The sequence below is a fragment of the Acinonyx jubatus genome, chromosome D1 (genome assembly GCF_027475565.1).
Source record: "Acinonyx jubatus isolate Ajub_Pintada_27869175 chromosome D1, VMU_Ajub_asm_v1.0, whole genome shotgun sequence".
Lineage (NCBI taxonomy): Eukaryota > Metazoa > Chordata > Mammalia > Carnivora > Felidae > Acinonyx > Acinonyx jubatus.
This window is the reverse complement of record NC_069390.1, coordinates 9576486-9589530: the sequence shown is the minus strand read 5'-3', so window position 1 is coordinate 9589530 and position 13045 is coordinate 9576486. Positions and strand designations below refer to the sequence as shown.

The 13045-nt window shown below is 56.3% G+C and overlaps 1 protein-coding gene across 3 annotated transcripts in view; it reads left to right on the top strand.

Annotated features, from left to right (window-relative positions):
• FADS2 (fatty acid desaturase 2) overlaps positions 1-13045 on the top strand; it is a 37960-nt gene that overhangs the window by 3039 nt on the left and 21876 nt on the right. Inside the window, exons 1-2 of one of the 3 annotated variants that reach the window (XM_027045941.2) lie at positions 3222-3639; positions 11864-11974. In XM_027045941.2, coding sequence (XP_026901742.1) covers positions 3433-3639; positions 11864-11974 — 318 coding nt within the window. In that variant the 5' untranslated portion in view covers positions 3222-3432. Of the gene's footprint in view, positions 1-3221; positions 3640-11863; positions 11975-13045 lie in introns of those variants that run through there. The other 2 variants (XM_027045940.2, XM_053203061.1) reach the window with 2 other exon arrangements.

Here is a 13045-nt window from a genome sequence, read left to right as displayed (position 1 = left end):
AGCCACCCAGGCTCTTCTCTTTTGTTTCTGATAAAGTGCAATGGTCACGATGAGGTCCTGGCAAGATCCCCGGGGAAGCTGCAGTGCTCGGGAGGAGGGATTCTGCGGGGCAGGGGGAAACCATGGGAACCGTGAGACCGGCTCTGAGATCACCCCTTTTCCTGAGTGACTCTGGGGTCAGCTGGGTACCGTGAGGTTTTCTCTAAAGGAGCAGACTCACCAGCTCCTTCGAGTAGCGACAGCAATAAATAACAGAGCAGGAGAAGGGCAGATGGGGGGCAAGGCAGCATTGGCCATGGGCTCCAGCCTTCTAAAGTTCCCTCTCACTTCAGCCCCTCCTCCACTCTCTCCTGGAGTGCTCCCCTCCGCCCCACCCCTTGGCTGGCCTCCCCGCTATCGCGCCCATCCTCAGCTGTGCTCACTGCCTTTTAGCCCTTGGTGGCTTCTCTTGCGGCCCTGTTCTCAGCCTTCGAGGCTCCTCCCCGAGATAATTCCCAGCTCTCCCTTTGAGATGATCGATCACTCCTTCTTCTGAGCCCCATGACCTTTAAAAAAATTTTCATTACGGTTATCGATGTATTGTGTTAATCCCCCTTTGGAAAAAAAATCACAGCCTTGCATGCTGTTTCAGTGCACCTTTAACGGACATGAAAGCCTGTGTACTCTCCCTGAGTGCCTGCGTCATCCTCTCTTATCCTGTGAGCCAGGCTTTTTGGTTGTGGATGTCTGTTGCCACTCTTTAAAGCCGGAGAGGCTTCATTCTCTTCCTGTCGGGGCTTATGACATGCATGAAGGACGCTCAGGACTGATACCAGCAGGACACAGAGGAGGCTGACCACGGTGGCCATGGCCCGGAGGGGACCCTATGTGGCCTCCACTACCCCACCCCCCCACCTGCTGGCTAGATGATCTTCCTACCCCGCGACCCCCACCCTGCATCGGCTTGCTCTCCAGCAAAGTTTCTACAATGGCTCCTTTCCACTGACCTCATTAGAGAGAGGCAGGGTGATGTCTGGAAGGCGCCCGGCTGTGTCACTTGCTAGCTGTAAGCATTTCATCTTTCTTAAACCTCAGTCTCTCCACACCGTATTAGCTGTAACAAGATGGGTCCTGTTTGTCATGGAACCCGTGCCCCATCTGTTTGTCTCGCAACGGGCCAGTAAGTCGAGAGACAAGGTGTTGGGGCAAGAAAAGCAACTTTATTGGAGAATACCAGCTAACGGAGAAAATGATGAACGAATGTCCTGAAAGGCCATCTTCCTACCCCAGCGCCATCAGGAGTTTTTCGGGGGGGGGGGGGGGAAGCAGGAAAGAAGAAACGAGCTACAGTTGCCACCACGCTTAAGCAGTCAATCAGAAGTCTTTAACATAGGCCAGGTTGGGGGCACCTGGGTGGCTCAGTCAAACATCCCACTTTGGCTTGGATCGTGATCTCTCAGGTTTGTGGGTTTGAGCCCTGCATGTGCTGTTAGCACAGAGCCTGGAGTCTGCTTTGGATTCTGTGTCTCCCTCTTTCTCTGCCCCTCCCCTGCTCATGCTCTCTCTCTCTCAAAATAAATAAACATTAAAAAAAAAAAAACATAGCCCAGGTTCTTCAATTTCCCTTAAGAAACTTTAATTTCTTTTTGAGAGAGAGAGAGAAAGAGAGAGCATGAGCCGGGGAGAGGCAGAGGGAGAGGGAGACACAGAATCCGAAGCAGGCCCCAGGCTCTGAGCTATCAGCACGGAGTTTGATGCAGGGCTCGAAGCCATGAACCCTGAGATCATGACCTGAGCTGAAGTCCAATGCTTAACCTGCTTAACGTGCTTAACCGACTGAACCACCCAGGCGCCCCTCCCTCAGAAATTTTAAACAATTGATAACTATAAGCTTATCGTGTGCTTATGGAGTGACAGGCAAGAATGTTCTGTATTTTGTGCAACGTGTTCTGTCTTAATTCAGTACTCCTATTAAAACCTCAGGTCAACAGATGTCCCAAGGGTTTACAGTGCCAGACAGGTCTAGTGTGGATTAACAAGCGAGAGAGAAGTGTCCAGGGCAAAGTGAATTCCAGATGGAGTCAGTTTTGCTACATGTTCACCTCGCAGGGTTGGGGGTGAGACACCCTAATCAGGAGAGCATGCCAGCGCTCGGGGACCTAGAAACCATCCCATTGAAATATGAGGGCCCCTCATTTACTCCTGATTCCCAAGGCTGTCCTCAACCCCACCCTCGGTTTTCCTGACATCCCACTTATCCTCAATCCACCTTCAGGATCCAGGGCTCCAGGCGAGACCTTTCGCTCTGGACACCGATCCAGCTGGAGTCTGGGGGCCTGCCTCCCCACCTGGCCTTTAGATGCCTCCATCTTTATTTCCTGGAGTCTGTATGCGACACTACTGTCCAGTGTGAGTCGTGTGTGGTCCTGTACCGCACGCCGGTTCCGTCTCCCAAAGACCGTGCGCTTCCAGAGTCCAGGGCCAGGACCGTCCGGATCACCGTCGCGCCCCTCGCTCCCTGGCCACCACCACGGGCGCCTCGCACAAAGAGGCAGGGCGGAGGTCCCGCAATTCTTTTCTGAGATCTCCGCATTACCAGGGTTCCGAGCCCTGGGCGACGCCGAGGCCGGCTCCAGGGAGGCTGCGGGACGGCGCCAGCGTGGAAGGCGGGAGACACCGGAGTCCCGATTCCAGCGCGCGGGGGGAAGGGCGTCACCTGGCCCCGCCGCTGCGGGAGTGGGCCGGCATCAGGTGCAAAGCCCCGGAGCGGGGCGCGCGCCCGGGGGCGCGCGGGACCCTGCAGCCACCCCCGCGCCGCCGCGCGGCTCGTCTGGGCTGGGATCTCCTCCGGCGCCCCGGGGCTGGAGTGGGGGGGCGGGGCGGGGGAGAGGAGGTGGTGGAGGGAGGGAGGACACGTAGCGGCCTCGCCGCAGGGCTCCACTCCGCGCGAGCGAGCGGGCGGGCGGGCGGGGGGAGCCGGGGACCGCCGCTCCAGCCCGCTGGCCTTCGAAAGATCCTCCTGGGCCAATGGCAGGCGGGGCGACGCGCCCGGATTGGTGCAAGCGCTCTGCTGATCACTGTGGAAACCCGGGCGGCGGAGAACGCGGGAGGATGCGGAGCCGCGGGCGGGGGGAGCCGGAGGGGCGGGCGGAGGAGGCATCGGGGTCCTGAGCTCCCCGGGAGTTTTTACTGGAGGCGAAAGTCCACCGCGGGCTGGCGGGCGGAGGGAGGGGCGGAGGGAAGGGACCGATTGAGGGCCCTGGGAAGCCGGAGAGACTCGGGAGGGAAGGCAGGGATACTCCCGAGCGCGGGCGAGGAGGCCGGGGGGAGGGGGCGCGGCGGGAGGAGGAGTAGGAGAAGACAAAAGCCGAAACCGAGCAGGGCTCGGGCCGCACACTCGGGCCGCCGGCGTAGGAGGCCGCAGTGCACGGGGCGTCCCGGGCGGCAGGCAGCATGGGGAAAGGGGGGAACCAGGGCGGGGGGGCCACCGAGCGCGAGGCGCCGATGCCCACCTTCAGCTGGGAGGAGATTCAGAAGCACAACCTGCGCACGGACAAGTGGCTCGTCATCGACCGCAAGGTCTACAACATCACCAAATGGTCCAGCCGGCACCCGGGGGGCCAGCGGGTCATCGGGCACTACGCGGGGGAAGATGCGACGGTAAGGCCCTGGGGGCTCCCCCGCCACCTTTCCCTGCTGCAGGCGGGAGTCGGGAGCCAGGAGTCCCAGGGCTGCAGACGAGACCTCCAGCGCTGAATGGAGCCTGGGGCGTCGGGGAGGAAAGGAAAAGTGTGCCTCCTGCGCTCACCCTCCGCCCCCCCAGTCCTCATCCTTTAGGACGGCCCGGGCCACCCGGCTATGGGGGTCGGATTTTGCGGCGCGGGAGGCAGCGCCGCCGTGGAGATCCGGGCGGTGGAGAAGCGTGCGGGGTCTACTGCGCGCGCTGGGACCCACACGTCCGCTCCTCCCCCCGGGTTCACACGGAGCTAGGGACTCTCCAAAGGGGGCAATCGGGCTTTAGGGGGGGTGGCACCCCCAGCGTGGAAGATGGCGGCTCAGGGGCACCGCGGAACCGAGCGGGAGAGGGGCCAGTTGTGGGACTCAGCGCGCGTCCCTCACTCTCCAGCCAGACAAGGGGGCGGGGGAGGAAAAAGCTCGTCCAGGCCTGGCTTGCTCCTGCTGGAATCCTTGTCTAAGAAGGTCCACAGTGGCTGCCACGAAGGGACCGCCCGGGACCTCCTGTTCCCAAGCCCTCAAGGACCACTGGGGGGGTCGGTTCTTGGGCCCGGGGTGGGGAACTGGAAGGAGCGTTTGCAAAGCCCAGGTCGAGAGGGGCCTTGAGCTGCGTGGATTCAGCAGCACTAGGCTGGCTTGGCTACAGGTCCCAGCTGCACCAAGGTTACTCGCGGGCTGCTCAACTACTCAATGGTCCTCTGTTTCTAAATCCTGCCAGGAATGCCCTTTCCTCATCTGCACACCGAAAGGTATTGGGGCGATGGGGCCTCGGCAGGAGCCACAGCTGCCCGTCTTACCCACACCAAAGGTGTGGCTCTGCCTCTGGGGCACCTCCCAACCCCCTCCCCTCACACCCCCGCCCCCAGTCTGAAATGCTTGCATTTCTTTAAGGTGCAGCTGGAGCCCAGTGGACTCAGATGGGAGAGAGGGAAGCGAAGAGAGAGTCAAGGAGGGAAGAAAGCCTCTCTTGGTGGCAATGAGCTGAAAGCTACTTGGGCAGGGTGAAGAGGGGAGAAGCCATGGGAGGGATACGTAGATCATTGCAGCTGGACGTTTGCTGTTCGGGGCTTTTGCTGTCCTAGCAGTATGGGCCCCTGGCGGTGCAACTTTTGATCTCCCTGCCTCTTGCAAGGCTCCTTGGGACAGGCCTAGCCAAGGAGGCCAGACCAGGCAGCTATAATCTCCGGCTGTTAATGGCTTGCTGCTTTGATGAGCAGGGTCCAGGCATATGCGAGATCCCCAGGAGGGCCCACAGGAGAAGATGCCTACAGCTTTGGGGCCCATCCGGTCTCACCTGCTGGAGAACAGTGCCCCGGGGGCTGTAATGCAAATCATAACTTAGTGGACATGAGGTTTTCAGACCATCTGCGTTACGACTTGGGGACCTTCCCACAAACTGCTGGGGGAAGTTGGGTAAGGGCGACTCAAGTAAAAGACCTGACTCCGGGTTGGGGTCTTTCCACTATCAAACATATTTTCTTATGTGGAAAAATAATGTATTGTGTGGCAAAGCACTTCGTAAGCTGTAAACGCTAGGAAAATGCCACGGACAAAGCGTTATCAGACAAGTTGGAGAAAAATGAAGATTGTGTAAAATGGGCAACAAGGCGGCGGGGGTGGGGGGGGCAGCGGCAGCGCCTGGGTGGCTCAGTTGAGCATCTGACTCTTGAGTTTGGCTCAGGTCATAATCCGGTCGTGGGATCGAGCCCCGAGTTGGGCTCCACACCGAGCGTGGAGCCTGTTTGAGATTCTCTCTCTCCTCTCTCTCTCTCTGCCCCTCTCCCCTGCTTGTGCTCTTTCTCTCTCCCTCTCTCTCTAAAATAAAATTTTTAAAAAGTAAGCAACAAGGAATTGGGAGGAAAGAAGTTTGAATCTATGCCAGCTTTTATCGGAGTAGCAATGCCTATATACAACCCTTTCCCCCAAAGCTTACTACCTTCTACGACGAGGCTTTTATGGAGCGGCATTCCCTAACTGGTGGTGTGGTTGAGTTAACAGTGGAGTGAAAGACTGGATTCTCTCTCTCTCTCTCTCTCTCTCTCTCTGTCTGCTGTCTGGGACGAGGATGGGAAAAGGCCACGGGAAGCAGGGCTCGGAGAGGCAGGAGTAGGTTAGGAATCAAGAGTTCCTTGGTTTTAAGCTGTTCAGCAGGTAGCTTTGCCCCTCAGAGCATGGACCTCTTCCTCAGAGCTTGGGGAGAGACAGAGTGTCTGGGCCATGCAAGCTTAGGGAGGGACTGGGCAGCAGACAGGGACTGCTCCCCCCCCCGGAACACTGCAGTGCACTGTTTTGAGCCCATCGCAAGGCAGGAACATCCTCCCAAGAGGTCAGAAGTCAAGGAAGCCATTCTTGAGACCATTCGGGGCCTCAAGAAGGGATTTTCCTGCTCCTGGAGAAAAGGCCTCAGAAGTCAGGAACAGCTCTTTGTTCCTCGAAAGGACAACTGAGCCAAGGACCGTTGTCATTTGGCACTTCTGCAGAAGTTAGCACTTGGTGTTGCTTGAACTTGATTTTTGCAACTCACAGGGCACACGCCCACATGTTAGCTCAGCCCCACAGGTATCTCTCATTGCTCTCGGGTTTAAAGACCTCGCTCAAGTTTAAAATTTTGCTCAAGTGGCAGGGCTCAGCCCTAAGCCAAGGGTTTCTGAATCTTCCCACCTCCCCTTTTCCCATCCACCCTCCCTTCCTATTCTTTCTTCCTCTGGCCCTCCGAACTTTCCTGACTTGGGGCTTTTCATCTTCAACTACGATTCATCTGACACACGTATTCACTGTCTCTGTGGCTTTGGGCTGGGCCCTGGGCATAAAGATAGATAATTCAGGGAAGCCTGGGTGGCTCAGTTGGTGACGCGTCCGGCCCTTGGTTTGGGCTCAGGTCATGAGCGCGTGGTTCACGGAATTGAGCCCCGCGTTGGTCGGGCTCTGTGCTCATAGCAAGGGGCCTGCTTCAAGTTCTGTGTCTCCCTCTCTCTCTGCCCCTCCCCTGCTCGCATGTGCTCTCTCTCCTTCACTGTCTCTCTCAAAATCAATACACTTAAAAAAAAAAAAAGATGAATAATTCAGAGAGTGACCGCATCTATTGGGTTTGCCTCGCTCCTTCCTCAAGCCCCCTCCTTCTAGGCACCAGCTCCCTCATTTCTGCCCCCTGCGCCTGCCTTGTCTCCAACTTCTCCTGCCCTGTCTGCATAGGTCCCCTCTTAGAACCGAGGGAAGGCGGGAAGAGGTCAGGATTGGTTCCATGTGCGAACCTGCTCCTATGCTGTTCTGAAAAGGCACCACACTGAAAATGGAACAAATCTCTGACCTCCTGTAGATAGGGCAGGGGGGCCACGGTTTTGAGAGGCAGAGGACCTAGAATCGCACCCCAGCTTTGTGAATCCTGCGGCAAGGCACTTGCTGTGCACTTTGCGTTCTAGGTCTGTGAAATGGGAGGTCATTGCCAGGCTCAAATGGGCTGTGCGTGAGTTCACCCCTTGAGGGTGAACTTCACCCCTTGAGGACGCGCTCTGAGTGTGAGGGATCGGTACTGTACTTACTGTGTGTCCCTTGGCCTCCCGCGCGCAGGTGGGCACGTGCATGTCCCCAGCACACATGGCAAGGGGGTTCAGGAAATAGGAGACGGAGTGTGAAGAAGAGAGACTTCAGTGACCCCATTTTTACCAAAGGAAGGGGCATTCACTGCCTGTGAAATCCGTCTTCTGGTTGTGACTGGAGGGCAGCTGTACCTCCTGGAGCTGGATCGGGACCGAGCAGTCCCGTTCCCGCTGACTGTGGTCTCAGGGAGGGTACCGTCCCCAGCTCAGCATCCTCCCACGTCTTAGCATCCGTGAGAATCTGTTGCCTTTTGCAGGCACCTGCTTCCGGTGCGACTGCACCCTTCCCACCGGGGGGTGGGGGAGCGTTGCATGGGCCAAACATCAGCTGGCGCACTCCCCTCGAGGGCCCTCTGGCTGCCCACAGCCTCCATTGCCCCCTTTCCCTTGGCCCAGGGCCTCTGCTGTGCAGAGGAAGCCAGCGACCCCGTCTCTGGCCGGGAACTCAGGGTCCCTCCTCTGCTTCTCCCTCTTTAACCCCTCTTGTTCTCCAGAGTCCCTGCAACCTGGAAAACCTGGAATGCCCTGATTTTGCTGCTCCTGTACTTTCCCGGTCCCGGGTTAAGGCCCCAGATGTCCAAAGCCGGACCGGAGACTAGCTTTGCTCTGCTGAGAAGGGGACATAGCCGGAAACAGATCATGGCACCCAACCGTTGGTGTGGTCGGAAGACCCTGGGGCCGGGCCAGGGAAGGTGTCTTCATGCAGAGGTTGGCTGGCGTTGGCCCTGGGTTGGTGGCAGAAGCAGGAAATGTGGCGTGCGTGTCTTCCATTTGGGAATCTTTGGTGCTTCTTCCTGTGGCCTGCCCTCCCCACCCCCCACTACACACACCTGCCCACCTGCCCTCCTGGGGACAGTTCCAGTCTGCTCCCAACCTGTCCCCACTCCCTTCTCTTTGCCCCTGTCCCAGCCCTTCCTGGAAAGCCTTTGGCCTCCCTTCCTGTTGGGCTAGGGTAGATTCTGGTTCCAAGTCAACGTTTGCATTGCCCTGTCTTGCCTTGCCTGGGGACCCACCTTACACCAGCCAGACCCTTCTGTAACCAAACAGCTCCCGAGAACTTTCTGTAAGTGCGTGAGGCCTGCCCGCGACACTCCACGCTCCGAAGCGGGGAGGCCCAAAAAAGTGCTCAACTCTCAGGGAGGAGAAAGCTCGTTTGGACTGACGCCTGTGTACTAACATTGGAAAACTCTAGAAGTAGGCACACCTGGAATGTGACGGTGGGCTAGCAGTTTCACCTCCCTCAGCCTCTTGTCTCTAAAATAGGACCTGCCTGGGGTGCCTGGGTCAGTCAGTTAAGCATCCGACTTAACCGACTCAGGTCAGGATCTCGCGGTTCGTGAGTTCGAGCCCCGCATCGGGCTCTGTGCTGACAGCTCAGAGCCTGGATGGAGCCTGCTTCCGATTCTGTGTCTCCCTCTCTCTCTGCCCCTCCCCTGCTTGCTCTCTCTCTCTCTCTCTCTCAGAAATAAACATCTTAAAATTTTTTTTTAAACCTAACAAAATTAAACAGGGCCTGCCTCAGAGTTTGATAAAGATCACTGCCTTACGTACACAAAGCCTGTGACTCAGTGGCTGTGTCAGTGTGGGGTGGTTCCACAGTCACCAGCACGGGTGCTGGAGAAGGTGAAGTGTTCTGGGGTCTTAGAAGCACGAGCAAAGTTGCACCAAACGGACCAAGAAGAGTCTGAATGTGATTGCAGAGTGGAAAGGCTTCCGTGGGTCAGAGAGAGCCCAGCTGGGGGGTCCTGGGCTGTCGCACTCACTTGCGAGCCCCTCCTAGGCACCGGGGTTGCTCGTAGTGAACCAGACAGTTGGGGTCCTTCCCTTGTGGAGCGCGTATCCTTGTGGGAGAGACCAGCGAGAAGGAAGTGAGTACATACAATGGCTTGTGAATTCGACAACTGTGAGGAAGACCGCAAAACAGGGCGAGGCCCAGAGAAAGGGTGGGACTGGAGGGTGGTTGGGAAAAGCCAGCCGGGGGACACTATGGGAGCAGGGCTCCAGACAGAAGGAAGAGCCGTGCAGAGACCCCGGCATGGGCACGAGCTTGGTGGGTTCGTGGGTGGTCCCCCCAGGCCTGCTCAGAAAGCTGTCAGAACTACTTGCAGACTTGAGCTTCACCTCCCAGCGAGGAGTAGAGGGCAGCCGGCCCTCAGGAAACTGCTTCACCAAGGACTTCCTGTCATTTCTCGAAAGCCGTGGTCTGATGTGAGGACGGCCAATGAAGAGGCTTCTGTAGGCCCTCACTGGAGGGCAGCGTTGCCTCCACGGCACCGCCGATGCCCGGGCCCTGCCTTCAAAGCTCCCGGCCGGCCTTTCCCCGGGGGGCCTCGAACTTGGCGCTGGGAAGGTCCTCATTTCTCAGAGGGCGCTGAGGCTGGCCCAGAGTGGCGGAGCTGGTCAGCGCCGGCCCCCAGGCCCCCTCCCCTCCTGCCCGGGGCCCAGACCAGCATCACATCTCTGCTCTGAAAATATACTTGATCTGAGCCCTTTCTGTTCAGCTAGTGGGGCATGGACATTTTTTTTTTCCTCCAAAACTGCACAAAGTGTGGCTTTGTAAGTCTGTTCTAGATACAAATGGAATAAAGACTGGGCAAAAAGACTTGATGCCAGGGATGCAGTGAGGGAGCGGGAGAGGCCTGGCGATTGCTGTCGTGAATACCTGTATTTCCTCAACCAAGATCGCAACGTTTTGCCACTTTTGCATTTCCCCTCTTAATGCGCGTGCGATTTTCTTTGCAACCTCGGCCCTAGATTCTTCACCACCTCCCCCTAAGAATAATCACAATGCTTTTGCTGCTATTAAGAAAACTAATAATAACTCCTTAATGTGATCAGATGTCCGGCTCATATTCAAATTTTCTCATTCAACTCCCAAAATGTCTTGGAAAACGGCTGAGGTTTTTTTTTTCTCCCCCCCCCCCTCCAAATATGAGCCTTTCAAATCAAGCATTGCTGTTTTTGTTTTTGCTTTTTAAAAATAAATGTTTCTTCATTTAAAAAAATTTCTTTAATCTTTATTTTTGAGAGAGAGACAGTGTGAGCAGGGGAGGAGCGGAGAGAGAGGGAGACAGAATCCGAAGCAGGCTCCGGGCCCCGAGCTGTCGGCACAGAGCCCGACACGGGGCTCGAACTCACGGACCGTGAGATCATGACCTGAGCTGAAGTCGGACGCTCAGCCGAACTGAGCCACCCAGGCGCCCCAAGCATTGCTGTTTTTATATCTTTTTGTCTTATCTTTGTCGGTTTTTAAAAATCGAAACACCCACCTCCCAACACGCACATGCACGCGCACACTTTTTTCTCCACTACGGTGACATTTCTGCTGATTTCTCATGGCGTCATTCTAGTCCCCTGCCCTGCAATGTCTCAGTGTGGTTCACTGCAGGGTAAATGTTGTTGACCACTGGGCCAGCATGTTGTAGCCCACGAGGGGGACCTGATGCCAGCTCACCTCTAATGGAACGGCTGCATCTGTTATGAGGTGGCTTAGATAATAATGTACGTAACAGAGGGGCGCCTGGGTGGCTCAGTCGGTTAAGCGTCCAACTTCGGCTTGGGTCATGATCTCATGATTCGTGGGTTCAAGCCCCACGTCCGGCTCTGTGCTGACAGCTCAGAGCCTGGAGCCTGCTTTGGATTCTGTGTCTCCCTCTCGCTCTGCCTCTTTTCCACTCATGCTCTGACTCTCTCTCAAAAAATAAACATTAAAAAATAAAAAAAAAAAGTAATGGACATAACAGAAAAAAACCTGGAGAAAATGAACTAAAATATTAACAATGGTGCTCACGTCTGGGTGGTATTTATTTTTCTCTTTATGCTTCTGTACATTCCTTAAATTTGCCCAAATTAGGCATGCTATTACTTTATAATCAGAATTACCATAATATGATGATATGATATTACAATATTACTTTTTTATTTTAAAGGCAATGTATCCGTGTTAGAGAAAGTTGGAAAAGTAATGAAATAAACTTAACACGTAATAGTGTAAGGCTTCTCCAAGGTTTTTTTTTCATAATTTCAGTAATTATTTTCATGCTTTTTCAAATTACGAAAACTTTTTTTATTTTTTCAGAAATGGTTTTTACCTAGTTCTGTAATTGTTTTTGGTTTGACGTGATCTCCTAAGCACGTTTTCTGTGTCGTAGCAGGCTCCAGCCCGGTGCTGTTGGCGGCTAGCCAGGTGCACAGCCTGGTGGGTGGTCCAGGCACCCCTTGGAGGGATTCTGCAGAGAATCTCATCCTTCCTGGGCTCTGCCCAACTCTGTGCCCGCACAGTGCCTCTCCCTGGAGGGGCGCATTTTTCTGACTCGGCGGCATCCTGAATGTCCGCATGCACCCTTGGTGAGCTCAGGGTGGCGACCCAGGCATGCCGCCGGTGCAGCTAGGCACAGAGGGATCTACCAAGATGAGGCTGGAGAGAACATTTAGGGCCAGGTCCCGGGAGGCCTCAATCAATGGCTAAGTGGGGACACAGAGAGCCGGTGCTGGTGAGCCCTGCCTTCCCTGGGTTGAGGCCCCCACTCACCACCTGCTTTCCTGCTCCCCAGGATGCCTTCCGAGCCTTCCACCGTGACCTTGATTTTGTGCACAAGTTCATGAAGCCTCTGCTGATCGGAGAGCTGGCCCCGGAAGAGCCTGGCCAGGACCATGGCAAGAATGTGAGTGTGCCCAGACCAAGAAAGGAAGGGAGGGTGTGTGGGGAGAGGGGGAGGTGCTCGCCCCAAGACAGAGAGTGCCGGGGTGGGCCAAGGGAGCTTTATGTCAGTCCAGAAGAGCCACTGCCCAATATCTGGGGTCAGAGAGCACCCAGAGGCTCTGCAGTGAGCCCTCTCCTCTCGCTGCCAGCCTGGGCTGGCCCCCTACCTTCGAGTAATTCATTCCCCACCTCTTCACCTCCAGGGTCTCAGTTGAGCTAGGCTGGCACAGGGTCCTTCCTTCTTGTCCAGCCCCTGAACCCCCCTTCCACCCCCCCCCCCACCATTTTCTCTCTCCTTCCCTGGGAAATACAGACCATTCCTTGTGCCCTCCTAAGGTCAACCTCCCTTCTGCCCTGGATCTCCACCACTCTGCCCCTACTCTCCCTTTTCCCTCGAGGTCTGAGCGGGGAGATTGTCTTCACCCCTCCCTGGAGCTGACCTGGGGCTCCTTCCTCCCCCCTCCCCCCCGCACCGCAGGCAGGCGGCTTCTCTCCTCTCCACAGTGTCCTGTGGGTTCCCTCCTTCCTGGCCTTGCTTCTCTGGCCCCCACCTTGTTTCCCTGCTCTCCCTGATGCTTAAACGGTTGGCAGATTCTTCGACATTTATCACCCAGGCTCCCAAACCTGGCTTTCTCCATGCACGCCCCGCCCCATCTACCCTTTCAAAGCACCCTCTCTCCTTCCCTGCCTGCCCTACCCCTGCCTCCCAGCCCCCTTCTGTCTCCCAGTCACGTTCGTTTCCCCAGAGCCACCCCCAACTCCTCCCTGGTCTCCGGGGCCCCACATCCCCAGTGCCCATCAGGTGTCCTGCCTCCCTGAGCTGTCTGCTTTGTCTCCCCCACCGCAATCCCCTCAAGACTCGACAGAGTGCCCAGAACAAGTCAGGGCAGTGTCGGGGAGTGGGAAATGCAAGCTTGCATGTGCCTGTGTGTGTGTGTGTGTGTGTGTGTGTGTGTGTTAATATATACATATCCATAGCATCAACTTTACCATTTTAACCGTTTTTAGATGCACAGTTCAGTGGCTTTGAGTG